Source organism: Monopterus albus, unplaced genomic scaffold (genome assembly GCF_001952655.1).
Source record: "Monopterus albus unplaced genomic scaffold, M_albus_1.0 scaffold49.1, whole genome shotgun sequence".
Lineage (NCBI taxonomy): Eukaryota > Metazoa > Chordata > Actinopteri > Synbranchiformes > Synbranchidae > Monopterus > Monopterus albus.
Genome location: NW_018127929.1, coordinates 498,427 through 516,403, shown reverse-complemented (window position 1 = coordinate 516,403; position 17,977 = coordinate 498,427). Strand labels below are relative to the sequence as shown.

The following is a 17,977-nucleotide window of genomic DNA, read 5'->3' as shown; positions in this document are numbered from 1 at the left end:
TTTGAGAGAGAGAGCGTTTCCCTTGAATGTCTTGCCAAATTTATTTCAAGGTAATTTACAAAAAGTAGAAAAAAATGTTCCAGAAGACGAAAGCCTTTACCAGCACTGTCAGGAAACTGACCTGCAAAGTGGTTGAGATTGTACAATTAGTTCCTCTGTGATCAGAGAAAATAATATTGGTCCCCTGCTCATCCACTCGGAGGAGGCAGCTGAGGTGGGTTCAGCACCTTGTCGTGATCCACTGTATGGAAATGTTCCGGGAAGCATCTGCAACCTTAATGTGAATTCAGGACGCACTTGAGGGATTACATCTTTTAGAAGAGCTGCAGGGAAGTTGCTGTGGTTAAAGGATGCTGTACTCTCCTTTTTTCCTTTCTCCAGTTACCATCAAAGAGCTTAAGACACCATAATGTGAGCAGTACATGAACAACTGCTCACTCTCCCAGTCATTTTGTGAAACATGATAATAAAATGCGCAAACTTTAGAAAAACTGCATGAAAACCTAGAAAAACTGAATGAAAACCAAGACTGAAGGCCTGAAGGCCTCTTCTGCAACACAACTTTAGTGGTTCCAATCTATATTTTTTACAAACAGCAGCTAAACTGACTGCATGCATGAGAGAATATAGACCTCAGTCTTGACCTGCTGATGTCCATTCCAGTAAGAGACTCTCTAGTTATGTCATACATATTGTTTTTGGTATTAGAGATCTTGTCACAGAAGAACAGTCGCTCTTTCAACGCCCTTTGTTTTGAAGGTGTTTCCTCACTGGCCTCTGAGAAACCCCACAGAGAACATCAGACCGTGCTGCCTTCAACAGTCCCTTGCTCAGTCTTGTAGCTGCATTGTCACACAGCTTCCTCAGAGGATGTCCCATAAGAAATGCTTTGTGCATGCACAATACACATGTACAAACACACAACCAGACACAGCAAGGACCGCTGTGTGTACTGCAGTTTAATGGGTCAGGAAGTCACACCTCAGGAGAGTTGGTGTTAGTGCTTCAGTGTGGGGGTCCTGGTATTGTGCATGCTGCCTTACTGGGACACTTGAATAGAACAGAGCCATTGTTAATGTAATATCCAGTGCTTTTCCTACAGTGACACCTACAGTGACAAGTGATAATGTCTGCTCTGAAAAGACTTTGTTAATATCTGTCCTCAAATCTTCAAAATTTATATTCAAATGTCCAGAACTAAAATATTAAAAGAGCTTACTTTATATTTTCCAACATCTATCATTTAAGCCCATAATAACTGATTTCTGGGCCACTCGGGGTCAGATCAACAATATACCCATAGTGATGTGGCTAACGTGGATTATCACACATCCAGCAGACTTGAAGCAGCATGTACTGTATGTCCATTATTCACTCTCATATTACCTGTGTTTTGGTTTTCAGCAGCTTCTGGGGGAAATATCTGGCTCCACCACTGATAATCACTTCATTATGTTCACCAGCTTGCCTGTAAGATGGTCTGCTGTTTGGCACACAGTGGGTTTGTCAGAGCTCTTATGCTGAAAACAGCTGTCTACTGCATCTGCTACCGATGAGAGGGGCAAGAGTGAACCAGAACGGTAAAGGTGAAGGTCATAAAACCAAAACAATGAGCATAACAACACCAAAACATTTAATTAGGCTGAGGGGATCTACAAGGATGAGTTTGCTCAGGGTGTCAGGTTTGCTCGGCCGCTCTAGCCTCCCTCACCTTTCCTACTGTCTCTTGCCCATTAACACTAATCACGTTCACCTGTTCCTCACTCCCTTATCACCAGCTGCACTTGATTAGGTTGCTCACTATATTACCCGGTTTCACTCCTCAGTCACTTGCCAGTTCGTTCTAGTCTCTAGGCCATTTTTTCTCTGTGCTCTTTCGGTTTTTGTATGTATTTATCCCCTAGCCAGCTACTGTTTTGTGTTCCCCCCATGGACTGTTCCTCCAGACCGTGGCTCCACTCTCCCCTCCCAGGCAGGTCAATGCTCAGTCGCCTATCTGTTCCTCTATTGCCTTCATCTCTCTGTCTCCACCTTCAGTAGCCACCATCACCACCGACCAGCCCAGGAGTGACCCAGCCTACGCAGCTCGGCCCAGCTCTCCATCTCCTCACCTCCTACTGTTGGTCAAACACCCGGCTACTACTCATCGACAGGACTACGCACTATTTCCCTCTGTGCATTTTTACTCTCATCATCACTGTACATAATAAATCACTGCTTGCATCGAAGTCGGCTACCTGGGTCCGCCTCTTTCTCGTTCGCTCACTGACAGGTGCGAACGGCACATAACACAGGGTTTCTCACTACGAGCAGTTGCTTTCACATTACATCATGTGATCAGCTCATGACTTTCACTTCTTTTGCACATACCTGTGCCTTTGTTTTAATTTTGCCCAAAATGACTGGGAGAATAATCAGTCCTATTGTTTCTTAATGTAGATGTGCTAAATCTCTTTGATGCTAGCAGCTGACATGTACAGAAACGTCAACAGTGGTGATGAGAGCTGAGAGTGAAGGCCAGAAAACCAATGCATTAGGCCCTTTTCAAAGCAGGCATTTTGACTTGTCATAGTACAGCTGAGTTGACCTGACTTATCAGAGCACAGCTGATCTGTGTGTCTTCAGTGACATTTAGTATCTGTAGTGCTTTTGTGTTATGTGTACTGTACCTGAAGACTACAGTCTTTCACAGTGAATTTAACATGTTTGTAGATCTTTTGCATCTCTTTGTGGTAATTTGTTGTCTCTTTGTGATTGTTTTGTGTCTGTTGGAGCACATTTTGGATCTCCTTATGGTACATTTGTGTCTCTTTGTGGCTGTTATGGAACATTTTGCATGTCATTGTGGATGTTTTATGCCTATTTGTGGTCATTTTGCATCTCTTGTGGAAACTTTTCATCCCTTTGTAGTTGTTTAGTATTTTGTTCATTTGGTTTCTCTTTCTGAGATATGTTGCGGGTGAAGACTAGGTGACCGCTAGGCCTGCTCAGTAATCTGTCCATACCTGAACCACAGGTCTGTGCTTATGAACTGGTGACATTTTCCTGTCAGTAGTTTATTTAAACCTACCATGTACTATTAGCCTTGTGTTAGTTCTATTAAGTATAAATTGCTTAAAGGTATTGTCAGATTGTTCAGTCAGAACAAATCACTTCAGTCACCTTTAAAATAACTCTTTACAAACTTGAACCCAAACAGAATAAAAAAAGTCTCATCCAAACAAACTTTCCTTTAAGCTCTTTCTTCCTCTGACATTTCATGAGTCACTGCTGACTCCATTAGTGCACAGTAGATGCACAGTTTATCACAACTACCATTCATCACATCAATGAACCCTGTGCAGAGAAATAAGTGAAACCATCAGGAAGCAGTTGCTGCAGACCTGCCCCACATGAAAGGATGTGGTTGTGCTGTATGTCTCATAAAAAGCTTCTACCACATTCTCCTTACTCTTCAGTTTATTCTACATTTTATTATTTTGTAAGAAAGATTTCAAAAGAGCAGAGAGCAACACGCTGTCCACTGCAAAATATTCTTTTAGGAGACTCATTTATGAATGAGTAGTTATTGGTTTCTTTTAAAATCACTTCCAAGGTGTGTGTGTTTCTCTGTTGAGGTCTCAAATTGGCTGAATCTTTGGCTTGCCCTTGTGTAGGAGTCAAACTTATATCTTTAGCGCCCTCCAGAGGGATGAAGCTGTGTCAGGATTGAAGCGATGTCTCAAATAGCCAGTGAGATTTCATTACTTCGACCCATGTATAATCTTCTAAAATTGTGAAAGAATTGTTTTCAATATGTTCATTTTATAGAATTGTGGGTCATTTCAACATCAACATGTTAGACATAATTTTTATTTATTATATGCCCAATAAGATAAATATAGATTACAGATCAGGAAATATAAACAGTCAGTTGCAGTACCATTTACTTTCCACTAGAGGTCAGGGCAAAGAAACACAAGAGGCACAGCCAGTGAAATTATCACTGGAGTGTTGAAACCAAATGCTGTGAAAACATTTTTCAAAGTCTGATTGATTCAGATGTGCTCATTTTGTGAAGGAAAAGAAAATTTCTAAATTTCCCCCCATGAGCTATTTAATGTTCTCCAGCTTGACTGTGTAACTTCTTAATTGTAATAATAATAGCTCAAATAATAACTCGCGTGTGATGGCGGAGCATTTTTAATATGTAAATTAGCCAAAATTGATTGTTTTCCTTAAAGGCTAGAGCTTTTGACTTCTGACCACTAATTAGTTAAATGTTATCATTATATTTTATTTATTTTTATCAGATAATTCCCATCCACCACAATGCCCTGCTCATCTTTCATCCTCAAACATTTTATCTGAACTGTTACTATCACTTATTAATGATAAATATGCATCTTGTGCATATTATTTGAGACACAGATACAGAGTTGACCTCAGTTGTTGTGCAACCAAACACCAGAGCAGACGCTACCATTAGTAGTTTCAAACTGAGGAGCTGGCTCCCTCTAGAGTAATGTGTAGGTGAGAACATTATACAGTGTACCCACCTCACAAAGGTTTTGACTTACTGACTCACCTTTTTATGCTTCTTTCAGTCAGACAGCTTCTACAAGAATCAGTCCTCTCAAGATGACATCTAACCGTGCATTTAAGAAGCCAACAAGATCCTATCGCTGCCATAGTGTGAAGAATGTAAATATGTTACTTTAATTAAAATTGCTAACATAAACTTAAATAAAATGGTTAGACTTCTTGGCTTTTGTAGGTTGGTAGGTTTGTGTACTTTAATGTGTTTTAATTGAACTTTAATGTTTCACATGCAGTCACAGAATTTTAAGAAATGACAATATACACCTTTCTTTATCTTGTGCTGTAAAGGATTGTTTTCACTTTATATTAAATATTTTAGTATATTTAAAGCTACCGTATGTAACTTTTAAAAATATTTCTGTTGTAGAAATTTGTTACAGAACTTGTCTTAATGTGGAGAGGTGCTGCTGAAGCTTCCTGTGATCCAGACTCACTGAACAGCACCGGCAGCAGTGCAGAGATATCAGCTTCTAAAAGGTTTTGAGCAGGACTGACCTCTCTAACCAATCAGAGATTTTCAATTATTTCTGCTTGATCAGTAAATTCAGTTGCATTTTCATTTCTTGTAGTTTCATAATGACAAATATCTGAAGAGCTGGACAGCGTAGTGGAGCATAGCAGGTCATAGTGGAGCACAGTGGAGCAGGCACAGGGGAACGCTGGGCGGAGCAGAGTGGGTTGACTTGGAGTTTCGTGCTAGCGCTGCCTTAAGTTACATATTGTAGCTTTAATATCTTATAATTTTAGAGGCATCTATTTATCTCCCAACCCTAGCCATCATTAACACCAAGCTTTCACCTCAAGTGATGCTATAAAGAACTGAACAAAATTATTCTCACATTCCAAAAATATCATCAATGTTAAAGTCTAACTATCTAATTGGTCCTCACACAGATAGAGGGATAAGAGCACATACACACACTTATAATTATTATAATTATAATAGCAATAATATACTATTAGTATAATAGCAATACAACACTAATAATACTCCCAGACAACAGCAAAGTTCAACATTTAGTGTCTTTATAAAACAGATTTGCAAAATATAGCCAAGGCTCATTCATTTAAATATGCATAAATAGCAATAAAATACTTTCCCATTTCAATTCAAATAATGTTTGAACTTCTTTATACACAAATCAAATGTGAACATTTTATGAAAAATGAGGCAGACCCTCTTGATTTGTTGCAGCAGAAAATACACAAGCATACTGTAGAGCTAAAGCGGCAGTTTGATTAATCAGAAATACACATCCTATGAAGACACGTATTCATAAACATTAAAACAAAGTCTTATTCAAGTCTGTGAAATATCAAAGTACACATCTTTGGATGGATGCCTCAAAGTCTTTTAAGAGCTTTTTTTTTTTGTACATCAGCAGCCATGCAACCATAATTAACACCACCATGGCCAAACATTTGAGTCTATGTACAATAGTGCAGGTAAGGAGCTTAAATCAGAACAAGGCAGTGGAAGGATAACACATCATCACATATCCTGATTTATTAGACTTCAAGTGGGTTCCTTTTAGTTTTGAAATATCATTAAATAACCATGTTGAAGTGAAGCGTCCTTGCAGGACATGTGCTAGACCACAGCCAGTTGTAATCACACCATTTTAACTGGTCCCTAAACACAACTGTCCAAAATAAAACTGACTGTGAATTGTTTGGACGGAGGCTGGTTTATTTATTTTAATTGTTTTTTTTTTAGGTCAATTCTGTCGACTCGGCTTCCTTCTCATTATGAGACTGAACTATTTTTGTTTAGTAAATTGTTTTATTATTGTTGTATGTGTAATTATTCATTTTACATTCATCATAGTCACTAATTCCAAATTTGAATTATTAAATAGGTCGTAGAATTACATTTTAGAGGAATACTTTCCAGTACACCAGTCTCATTTTATCTCATCTGAGAACTTTATAAAATGTTGTACTTTTTCAATCAATAGTATTATAGACAAACTTGTAGATAAATAATGCAAATAGTATATATTCCAGCATTCTGATATGTTTTCCTCAGCAGTAATAAACTTCTGCCTTTTTAATAAATGCTATCAAAGAATTTGTAAACATTCACAGGGTTGAAACAATTTTTTAGCGTGACAGCGGTGAAATTATTTAATTGGACTGTATTTTTAAAGAAAAAGACAATCTCTTTTAACACTGACCAAATCGGTAGGCTTTGAAAGGTTCACTGATCTCACTCTTTCACTTTTTAAAGGGTGCTTTAGCTTCCTGGAGCAGAACAGATGCATGAATTAAAGAGATTTTCTTTCTTTTTCTTCTACTGCAGACCAGAGTTCATTTGGCCGGCTCAGGGATGGGTGGAGCACGCTCCAGTCTCATGGTCCAGGGGTCAGAGGTTGCAGCATAAAATGGAGAGTGGGTGAGCACATCTTCTCCAGCCAGGGTGAAGGCAAACACTCCCCTCTGCCTCCCTGCTCTTGCTTTCTCCTCCTCTGCAACATGCTTTCCCTCTACTCGCCGTTCCTCCCTTCCTGCACCGTCCACACTCTTAAATCCCAGAGCCCTGTTGCCAAGGCCGAGCATCTCACCTAGTCCTTGACTCTTGACTCCCTGGTATGCAGGACTTAACCCATTCTCCTCAAACTGGTTAGTGGCAGCAGCGGGAGGGCACAGGAAGTTGGTAGTGTGTGTGGACCGCCATGCAGCCGGCTTTCGTCCTCGTCTGGGACGGGAGATCCGGCAGCTTTGCCTTTTGATGTGTCGATGTAGGTGGTCAGACCGTGTGAAACTTTTGTAGCAGTGCTCACACTGGTACGGACGGACACCCGTGTGGATACGCAGGTGGTTCTTCAGATCGTAGTTGTGGACAAACTTGGAGTTGCAATGGAGACAGATGTAGGGGCGCTCACCCGTGTGCTTCCTCATGTGGATCTTGAGTTTGTCTTGTCTGAGAAAAGAACCAAAAACCACATTTTCATACAGCAGAAAGTTAACATATAAGTTTCTGCATTTCTTTGCCCTTTGTAGCAGAACTGACTGTGTATAAAAGCCAGTATTTAAAAATGATTTGACATAGCCTGATATATGGTGTTTCTGCTGACACACACTGTTCTGAAATAACAGGTGGAAAATGTGCCAAAGCAGGAGGATGTAAATGAGTGAGAGATCACTAATGTAAAGAAACCAGTGGAGGGGGTTTTCCACTTTAAGCTCTTTGATATTCAGATGAAGTGAAAACAGATTAACGTCAGTCAAAAGAGCATGGGGTACTTTTCCGTTAAACCTAGTTTTACATAACCTGGTGCTTTGTAGTCAACACGCACAGGAACATAAAGATCTCAAGATGATCTTTATGTGACTTGTAATTATGAAGCATTTCTAAAGAAGTACTGATGATGTTATAAGAAATTCTGCTTCACATACCTGGTAAATCGTACTTCACAGATAGTGCACATGTAGGGTTTCTCTCCTGTATGTGTCCTCATATGTCGTGGCAGTTTCCCAGCTCCCTGGATGACCTTGTTGCAGATAGGACACTGCTGCGAAGCTTTGGGCTTCATCTTCCTCTCCTCCTCCAGCTGCCAAGGAGGGAACAGTGCCCCCAGGTGGGAGGCAGAGCTCAGGAAGCTAAGGTATGACCGGAAGTCGGCTTCATCCTTAATGGGACCCAGAGCGTGACCTTCTGACGCCACTGACCCAGTGTTCATGGTGCTGCCCAGACCTGAGCTGACAAACTCCTTGAGGAAGTCTCCCTGGAGCAGACTGGATGGGACTTCCTCTTTCATCTCTTCCTTTATGATCTCTCTTTTCACAGCTAGATTGAGGGGCCTTGAAGCCTCAAGTGGAGCAGAGGTGGGGAAGGTGTGGGGGTGCCTGGCTTGTGGTGAGACTCCTGCATGAGGATGCTGATGGTGGCCAGGGTCTAGGAGCTGCTGCGGGAAGCCTGGGAACTCAGGAGCCCACATGGTGGGGTATATGCCTGGGAGGAAAGGAGAGAAGTTAGCCCTCCTGTCCAGTGATGACATACGGGGGTACAGCCCTTCCTGGAGAAGAGACTCGATGGAGAAATCCTTGAGAGCCCGACTCTCCATGCTCTCCTGCAACACAAGACAGCATCGTAAGCTTTTTGAATATAGGAGTTGTCATAATTTTTTTTACCTTGGAAATATAAGATTAGTAAGAAAATACATGAACTACAGGTATACCTGTTTCCCTCTCATGTTGTCTGGCGAGTGTGACTGGGATGACTCTCTGTGCTGGTCAAACTGCTGGTGGTATGTGGAGGTGCTAGGAGGCGGGGAATTCTCTGTCCCTGGAGGTGTCCGCTCCCCCCTGCTCTCCGACGACTGCAGTGACCTCTCGCTTATGTTGTCCTCCTCTTCTTCCTGCTCGTCCTTCCTTGACCCCACATCCTCCTCTTCATCCTCTTCTTCTTCTTCCTCCTCCTCTTCTTCCTCTGCATCCTCCTCTTCTTCTTCATCCTCTTCTCCCTCCTCCTCTCTCCCTCCTCCTCCTCTGCCATCTCCACCGCCACTGTCCATGATCTCCAGGCAAACATTAATGATGCAGGGAATCTCCAGCATCTGAGCTGCGTTCAAGATTTCTTTAACATTGGACGCAGTGACCGTCAGTGTGGAAGTGTAGGCAAACTCCAGGATGGCTGTTAGAGACTCTGGAGCTACAAAGTCGATTTCATAAATGGCCGCCGTGTGATGGTGATCTCCGCCGTCAGCGGTGGCCACTGTGAAGAGCTTCTTAAAGTATTGGCTACAGGCGGCCAGAATGGAGCGGTGGGTGCGGTACTCCTGGTCACGCACAATGAGGATGACATCGCAGAGCAGGCCATCACGACGCTGCTCATTGAGGCTGCATAGGACATCGCTGCTGTGATTTGGGAAAGGGATCCCGATCAGGTCCTCTTCTCTGTGTTGAACCATTCTCCTCACTGTCTTGATGGCGGCTGTCTAGATAGGAGGCAGTAACAAAGAACTGTTTAGTGACTTAAGAAAGGAAAAATGAAAAATGGTTCAACTCTGTGGAACCTATATTTTGCTCTCAAAAACTCTGTTGATCCCCAACACGTCCTAGTTTTAGGAACAATCTTTTACTATAAAATTCTTCCTCAGTTTGTGCCTCTCATGTAATGTAACACTTAGCAAAACATTCATCTTTGTTAAAAATGACCAATATTGTAATCTTTCAAAACACCACATGGTTGTTTGGCATTTTTCTTCAGCTTCAAGACTCTCACCTGTCTGGATCAAAAATGTCAAGTCTGCCACAGAATAGAGGAGAAGACATTTCCTGATTTGAGACTTTTTCTTAGTCCAAAAGAAGGTGATATATCCCCATGCTTATTTAGTACAGCACAAAAATATAAATGCTGTATTATGCAGTCAAAGATCACAGGAATATAGGTATTTGATAAGAAAACCTTTAAATGTTGGTTCATGTTATGTAGTTTGTTCGCTGGTCTCTCTTGTACAAGAGCTGTTGGTCCTAGTGAGACTTTCTGAGTAATTAAACCTTAACCAGCCAATTAACAGTGTGGTATGTCACAAGGGCACCATCTCAGTTTGGATTGCAAATTAGAGCCACAGGAAGAAGAAGAAGAAAAATACTACTTATTTAGCAGTGGGTAGGTAAACCCCCCCCCCCCCAACCACACACCCCCCCAAATAAAACTGAAAATTTTCAGTTTGATGTCCTGTTGTCATTTGATGATTGGTTATGTTAACTGTGACTACGACACAGAGAATGTTAATTCTTTGCTTCCTCAGCTGGACTCACACTGGCACCTCCCTTTGAAATGGAGTGACACTACAGCAGCATCCATTTATTAGGAAAGATTTTCCAAAAGTGTTTGAATTTGTATTTGAACAAAGGGAGACTCTTAACGGAAGCTGATATTGTTAACACAGTGAGTGACAGTCTAGCTTTATTAAAATATACTGTAAGCATACTTGCTAGTGTGCCATCTGTGCAGCAAAGGCAACAAGTGGTAAATACAGCATGTCTCATTTTGAGCAAACATCGCATCGGCTAATATTTATTCTTGAATGTGTTATCACAATTTTTTGGAGGACTGTGTATCAGCTGTGTGAGTTAGGGAAACCCATCATCTTGATAGAACAAAGAGTTTGACTTGAAAAGAGTTTGACAAATAAGCAATGAGGTTTTGATGATAACTGAGTTTCTGTGATGATGTTTGTAATGTCTGCCCCTCTTGTCTTTCTTTACCAGATATGAGTACAAGGCAAGCTGATACCTCCATTTGAGCAATACAGAGTGTGATTGGGATGTGGTGAGAGATGAAGAGAACAACAAAGGAGGTCAGATTGTTCTCTACATACTGTATCCTGTCAAAATGCTTACTTTGCAGTCTATCCTCTCCTCACTCAGTTAACTTACAGCACAGAGACTAAACACTCAGTAGAGCAGATATTGTGTCAATGCAAAGACAGATTTGTTCACTTCGTCTTCAAACTCATTACTGCCTGAGTTTATACCTGTTGAATCACTGTGCTGTTTTGTTTACAGTTACAGTGATAAAACATCCTCTGGCGGGGCGCTCTTTCATTCACATCTATGAATAGCCATCCACACTTGGTGGTCACTGGAGGCATGTGTAGATAAATACTTTGAAGTAGCTCTGCTCACCACAGCTACATTGTTGACTGGCTCTAAATGGGCCTGGGCTGAAGCCGCATAGACAGACACACACACACACACACACACACACAAGCATCTCACTTTCTCTTGCTGCAGCAGATCACACCAGAGGAGGAAAAAAAAACTATTTTAGAAACTCTCTTAGTTCACCTGCAGGTATACAGCTTGGATACCAATCTTACATGTAGTTTATTCTTGTCGACCTTGTTGCTAGGTAACTGTTGCTATGTTCTTGCCATTGATACAGTGTGGACATAATTAAAATGTCTATAGAGGGGGTAATGACATAGAATATAAGCCCAGAAACCTGTGCAACTACATGGAGGGGAAACTGGAACAAGTGAGCAACAGGGAAAGTTACAGTGACCAGACAAACTTACAAGATGATGTATTTAAAATAAAATGCATAAACTTAAAAGAGATTCTATTTGTATTGAATTTCAAGTTTTGAATATAGCACAAATGCTTTACTCTAAACCCTGGTAATGCCACACCAACACTAGTTTAAAACTTCTTTCACCGATTAAATAGAAAGAATAGGATGATATCCTTTTCCTATAATATTTCACACCACATGTAACATCCATCAAAGTAATTGCCTGGGTAAAAGGTGGGAGAATCTCTAGTGAAAGAACAAGGGAGAGATCAGATGGCCCTAAAAGTTCCCTAACAGGTTGCACAAACTTCAGCAGAGGGGCCCCTCCCTGTAACAGACTGCCAAGGTAAACAATAGTGCAGAGCTTGCAACAACACCGAGTGGATAAGGGGGAGAGAAAGGAGACTGATGTGGGGGAGGCTCAGTGAATCCACTGTCATTCTCTTGCTCTTGCACTCATCCCACCCACTCCTGAAACTGTGGGACACGTGCTGCTGTTGCTGTTTGTTCGTCCGGTACCCCATGGAGCACCGCTCCCCACTGTTCCCACTGTTTGCCTGCTACTAGCTAGTGCTAGCTTTTAGCGGCTGGCCCCTAATTACAATGTGGAGAGGATCTAAGGAGGATGTGCCACATAGACAGGGAGGGGAGGAGGGCACAGCTTTCCCACCACAAGGTCCTGGAGCAACATTTCATTAGCCAAACAGCCTTAACCCTTTACAAACATACATCTCCCCCCACCCATCAGTGCAGCCAGGGTGGGGATGCCTTGTGAAAGGGCTCTGATAATTGCTGTTTAAATCATTTGGCTCTTTATCCATCTCGCTCTTCTGGTAGAGTCATGGAAAGACAATCAGGCTTTAATAATAAAGCTGACTCAATATATGGTGTTCAGCCTGTAACAAACTGCCATTAGGTGACTCAAATTTTGAATAAATAAATGCTAAAAGTCACTGGGTGTAGTATCTACTGTATTTCTGTTTATCACACAAGTGTCAGTGAATGAATTGACTTAACAGGGATTTCAGTTCCATGTGTGATAGTACAGTAGCTCAATACCAACTTAATTATTAAACTGACCTGTACTGGGCAGTCTTGCCTTTCTTTTTGTCTGCTTCTCTCTCTGCCTGCCTGTACTGGCCACGTCTCCTCTCATGCCTCACTTAATCAGTAACACTTTCAACTCAGCACTCCCACCCAAAATTATGTGTCACCTCCATTCAGTGTCGTCTTTCTCCCGAGAACTTCATCTGCTTTCTGAGCTTTCACCACCACCAAGGTGGCTCTTCCTCCTCCTAATAATTCTCTTCTTCCTCCTCTCCTCCTCCTCCTCCTCTCTCTGTCCTTGTTGCAGCTGTATCATCATTATGCCCAGAGTAGAACAGCTAACTTGTCCCCAGCCCTGACCGCCCGGGCCACAAATCAGCAGCTAATGTCCATCTCAACCCTTGTCACGGGCAGACACTCATTTGGCCTGTAAGCTACAACACTCAAAGCCTAGTTTATCCCTGTCAGCCAGTGCATCCACCTGACCCACATGCTTAATCATCAGCAGCCAAAGTTTACCCCCTGTCACCAACTGCCCACAGCAAACACTTGCTAAACAACTGTCACAGCTGGACAATTGCACGGCCAATAATTTAAAGTATTGACAGCCACAATTCACCCCCTTATTAGGAGAAGACATTCATTTGACCTACTGTGTGAGCTAGTCCATTATCACCAGTAAAACACCAGTGCACCTGTTTCTTGAGGCGATTCTCCCTTGGTTGGTGTTTTAAGAGACAACTGTCTAGAGCCTATAAGCTGCGTATACAGAAAGTTTTAAAATTATATTTTAATTGCTGTCAATTACAGCAGGTGAGCAGTATATAATGCCAGGTACACAACATGGATTGTGTATTTATTTGTATTATGTCAGGGCCAAATCTGAGTGTTTATCTGCACAAGTTTGCTTAAAAATTGAGGAACTTAAGAACTTATTTATGTGAAATTCATGCAGAGTTTGGTGCACATTTATATCAGTCACACTGTTGCATAACAACTTGAGTTTAGGGAAATGTGCTACCAAATATAATTAATACAGACCTGTTTATACTAGTTGTTATTTGGTAGAACATTAGTTCAACCAATTTCCTAAATTCTTGCGGAAAAGCTCACGTTAAACAAGAAATTCTTGTTACTATGTTTCAACAGGTATACCAGTGAATTCAGCTGTAATTTTCTATTAATTGGAGTTACATTACAGTTTATGCCTTTCATTAATACTTAGTTTATATTCATTAGGAGAATGATAAAATGAAATAACTGGTCTTAAAAGATGTGGAGGTCAACTTAACTCCCTACACTCCCTACTGAGCCTGTTTACACCGAGTGTCATCTCTCGAGCCTTCGGGGCCCCATAGAGACACATTGTTATCTCCCTCACCCCCAAAGTAAACAAAAGTTTATGATTTGCTGGTGAATATCAGTTTACTGATTAAGAAGGTTTTCTGTTTGCCATGAAACAAAGACCAGGTTATTAATAATTCTCCACCAGCTATGTTTTTCTATTTCTCTGTTTGCTCAGGATAAAGCCCAATGGAATGAACAGAAGGATGCATTCACTGTTATAAGAAGATAAAGTAATATAAAAAATTTTTTTTTTACAATCCAAGATATTATTGCAGTTTAGACATCGTTAAAATTTTACTTTTTTTTTACATTCACAAACAAAGCCAAGAAAAAGGGGTCAGCTCAAATAAACATTACCGTAAGGCATAAAAATAAAAAAAAGTTCAAGAACAAAAGTTAAAACCCGTTACTGCTGGCAGGTAGAGGCGAAAAGGCAACCAGAGCTAAGGAGACATAAGTAGAGTTACAATATCAGTGTGACTGGTATGGCATTGATCTATAATGGTTTTCCTGTTATAGTTTGTGAGCCTGTTGAGAAGGCACACAACTTTGATACAACACGAAAATAAAGTATACTCCTATTTTTCCTAATTTTTACATGCAAAATAATCCTCTTACTTTGCTTCATATCCTGCATTTTTAAAAATAAGTATTTAAAATTTTCTGCTCATAATCTCTATAAAGGTTTTAACACCTGAATAAAAAACAACAGCTGGTAAACAATTCTATTGGTAATACTTGACATTGCATTTTGTAACTACATGAGGTAAGAGGTCTAAAAGCTCACTTGTTGTAAACAATAATTTACAGCTCAGCTTCAAATCCATAACATGTTTTTATTTTGCACACACTCCCAAACATCTCCTCTAACTTTATGAATTACCTAAGTCGTTAGTTTGGATTTAAAGGAGGATGTTGTACACTGTACAGTAGATATGGAATATCTAAGTATGAAATGTATAATTACTGGAGACAAAACACGTACTTAAGTCCACTAAAACTACCATGTTGACATCTCAAAGACATGCTGTGATACTCATGCTATTTCTAGTATTTTATAGCATAGTATTTACACCGCAGCCTAAATAATTACAAGAGTCATTAAGCGACTTTACTGACCTGTTTGCACCTTGTCAGGCCTTTATGATGCACAGCTACAACACTCATGTAAACTATAAGACGCACGTGCACACACTACCATAATGCAGAAGTGTGAAGTTGTTCACACATATACACAGTGACAAATTATTATGGACATATACGCACAGACACACACCCATGTGCATGCTCCAGAAGTCTGGCATCCAAATAAATTCACACATGTCTTGATACGTTCTCCAGCATTCCACAGCTCCCGGCAGCCTTCACCTAACGTACCTTCAGTTTCTCGATTCCCCTAACGTGTCTTTATATTTCCAGACTACCAAGAGGCTCTGTTGCTCCTCGCTTGACCTCTCAGCATTGCCCTCTTTAATTGAAACACCGCTGCCTCTCTCTCTGTCTAGTCTGTCAGTCAGTCAGTCAGTCCATTCACAAGCTCCTCACACCAGCCACGGATGTCCATTCAAAAAAAAAAAAAACACCCAGGGAGGAATATCCAATGGTCCAATGGAGAGAAGTAGAAGCAGCGCAACAGAGGAGAGCAGTGTGTTTCTTGGGTCTGTGTATCAGTGTGGCTAGTGTGGAGTTAGAGTCAGGCTCACTGTTGTGTGTAGCTCATGTAGGACGAGCGAGAGAGTGAGAGGAAGGGAGGGAGGGCAGCAGCACTGCGCTGTGGAGATGTCGCACCACTAGTTTTTATAGCAGGGTGGGTAGCTGGAAGATAATAATACCCCATCCTCCTCCACAACACAAGTTTAAGCGCAGTGTGTAATAAGCCCATGGCGCAGACACCCTCTGATTTAGGTCAAACAAAATGAATTTTTTTGTTGTGTTTGAGTGGATTTTGGTAAAAAGGGACTGGGTCAAAGAAACTTGAAGGGGTTGTTTGGGAAGACAAGGTAAAAAAAAAAGGAGAAAGGAGGAGAAAAGTTAAAAAAGTATTTTGTCCACCTGTGTTTGTTTGTTTGTTTTTGAGATGGGAAGAAGGAGAAATACAGCTGCAGCTTAAAGTCAGTTCATTTGAGCTGTACACCTGTTTTAAATGGAGTCATGCTAGTCTCTCCTTTCTTTTAAATGCTGTCGCACCCAAAAGTAAATTTTATAATAAAGCATTTAACCAGCTCTCTGAGAACTCTGCATGTGTCAGGTACTACGTGGTCAAAGCCAGGCGACAAAAAGTAAATGCTTTGTCACAAGAGACTAATTATTGACAGATATTTTGGCAAATGGTGCCCTGCGTTCAAAACCACACAGAGATGGCTGATTCAGGCAAAGGTATTAATCTAAAAGGAAATATCACATAAACGCTAACTGTGTTAGAATTAAGTCACAAACACAGTAAAATACCACATGCAGCTGTTTACAGACTTATTTACTTTTTTGTGAAAGCGTTTTTATGTAACTAGGTTTCAAAAAGCAGACTGAGAAGAGCAGAAGGCCAATGTTAAATTCCTGTTTTGAGTCAGAAAGCAGAAAAGCAGGGTAACAGTTAATGAGCACACCACCGCCTTAGTCTGTGGAGAGGAGGAGGAAGTTTACACAGAAAGGTGTAGAAATAAGAAACTGTAGAAGAAGAGGAACCAGGTTTGGTGTGAGTTTTGGGTAGATATACAACATCTAGAAAATGTGGAGAGGAGAGAGACAATTTTTCAAACCGTCATAGAAGCAAAAGTCAAAAGCACCAAGAAAAGCAGTTTCCTATGTTGTGTCAAAACTTGTGTGTGTTTGTGACATGGCATGAATCAGCCACAAAAATGGAGAAAGAGTATTTCTTTTGTTTTCATAGATAGGCCAAATGCTTTCCTGTATGACATCATGAAACCACACCTTTTGTGATACTTTTTTTTTATATTAAGCTTGCTTACAGTAGGAAGGCTTCAGCGAGGACTACCTTTTTCCCATGCAAACCTAAAAACACCAATCCAATCTTAGCAGTTTTCATTCATAAAGGTAGAATATGCAGTCAGCCATTGTTTTTTTTTTTTTGTGGTTTTCAAACCTTCAAATCTACTAAAATATTCCTTAACATCCATAAATTACAACTGACCATCATTCTGTGAAAGCAGTCAAATTGTAATGAGTTAACCTCCACAAACAAGTAGACATCAGAGTGTACATCAGGCTGCTATGCCCACTTCCAACTGGGGAAAACATGGACCAGAGAAAACCACATACCCTGGTGGTTTACACTGTTTTGTACAGGGTGAGAGCTGAGGCCAACTCACACTGGCATTTAGTATATATACACAGGGTTAGCCACTAACTGCTAGCAGGCCATTCAGACATCCAGAAAAACAACACTTCCCTTCCTATAAGATCAGGTAACTATTCTAAACATGTCGCTGCTGTCATAGCAACACACTGTAAGTGGTACCTGTGTGGACCGCTTTGTTCTTAACTCTCTAAAACTGCAGGTTGTTGTGCTGTAAAATGTCATAGACCATGACTGAGACAGAGGCAGAATTATTCTGTGAAAATGCTTGCAACATTTTTTATATTGTAATACAAGACTGAAATCAGTTTTACGTGTTGTAGCGTGTAGAATGTATCTTGATGCTTCATGTGTATGTAGTACAATCATCAGAATAAATATGAATTCCTTTCCTCCCACAGTCCTTCTCTAGTCTTAAGCTGCACCAAGAAGTGATGGATCTTGTCGCTCGGCCTGAGTGCTAACAGCCACAAAAGGAAGATTTTGGGGGCTGAGTAAGAGTGATCTGTCTTACTGTCTAGCGTCTCAGCGTACCTGTTTGCTGCCACCTGCTGCGCTCAGCAAGATGCACATACCAGGCCACCAGATTGGCATTTGGGTGGTGAAGCATCATTGCTTAAAGAAGATATCATGAGGCTGCAGACCGCTACCAAAAAATATCTTTC

At 41.0% G+C, this 17,977-nt stretch overlaps 1 protein-coding gene across 4 annotated transcripts in view; it reads right to left on the bottom strand.

The window, feature by feature from the left end:
- Positions 1 to 5,618: 5,618 nt before the first annotated feature.
- Positions 5,619 to 17,977, bottom strand: part of zbtb7c (zinc finger and BTB domain containing 7C) — a 20,181-nt gene continuing 7,822 nt past the window's right edge. Inside the window, exons 1-4 of one of the 4 annotated variants that reach the window (XM_020600786.1) lie at positions 15,377 to 15,755; positions 8,763 to 9,521; positions 7,981 to 8,654; positions 5,619 to 7,504 (exon numbers count right to left, since the gene is read on the bottom strand). In XM_020600786.1, the coding sequence (XP_020456442.1) occupies positions 6,892 to 7,504; positions 7,981 to 8,654; positions 8,763 to 9,494 (2,019 nt within the window). In that variant the 5' untranslated portion in view covers positions 9,495 to 9,521; positions 15,377 to 15,755 and the 3' untranslated portion in view covers positions 5,619 to 6,891. Of the gene's footprint in view, positions 7,505 to 7,980; positions 8,655 to 8,762; positions 9,522 to 15,275; positions 15,350 to 15,376; positions 15,756 to 17,977 lie in introns of those variants that run through there. The other 3 variants (XM_020600789.1, XM_020600788.1, XM_020600787.1) reach the window with 3 other exon arrangements.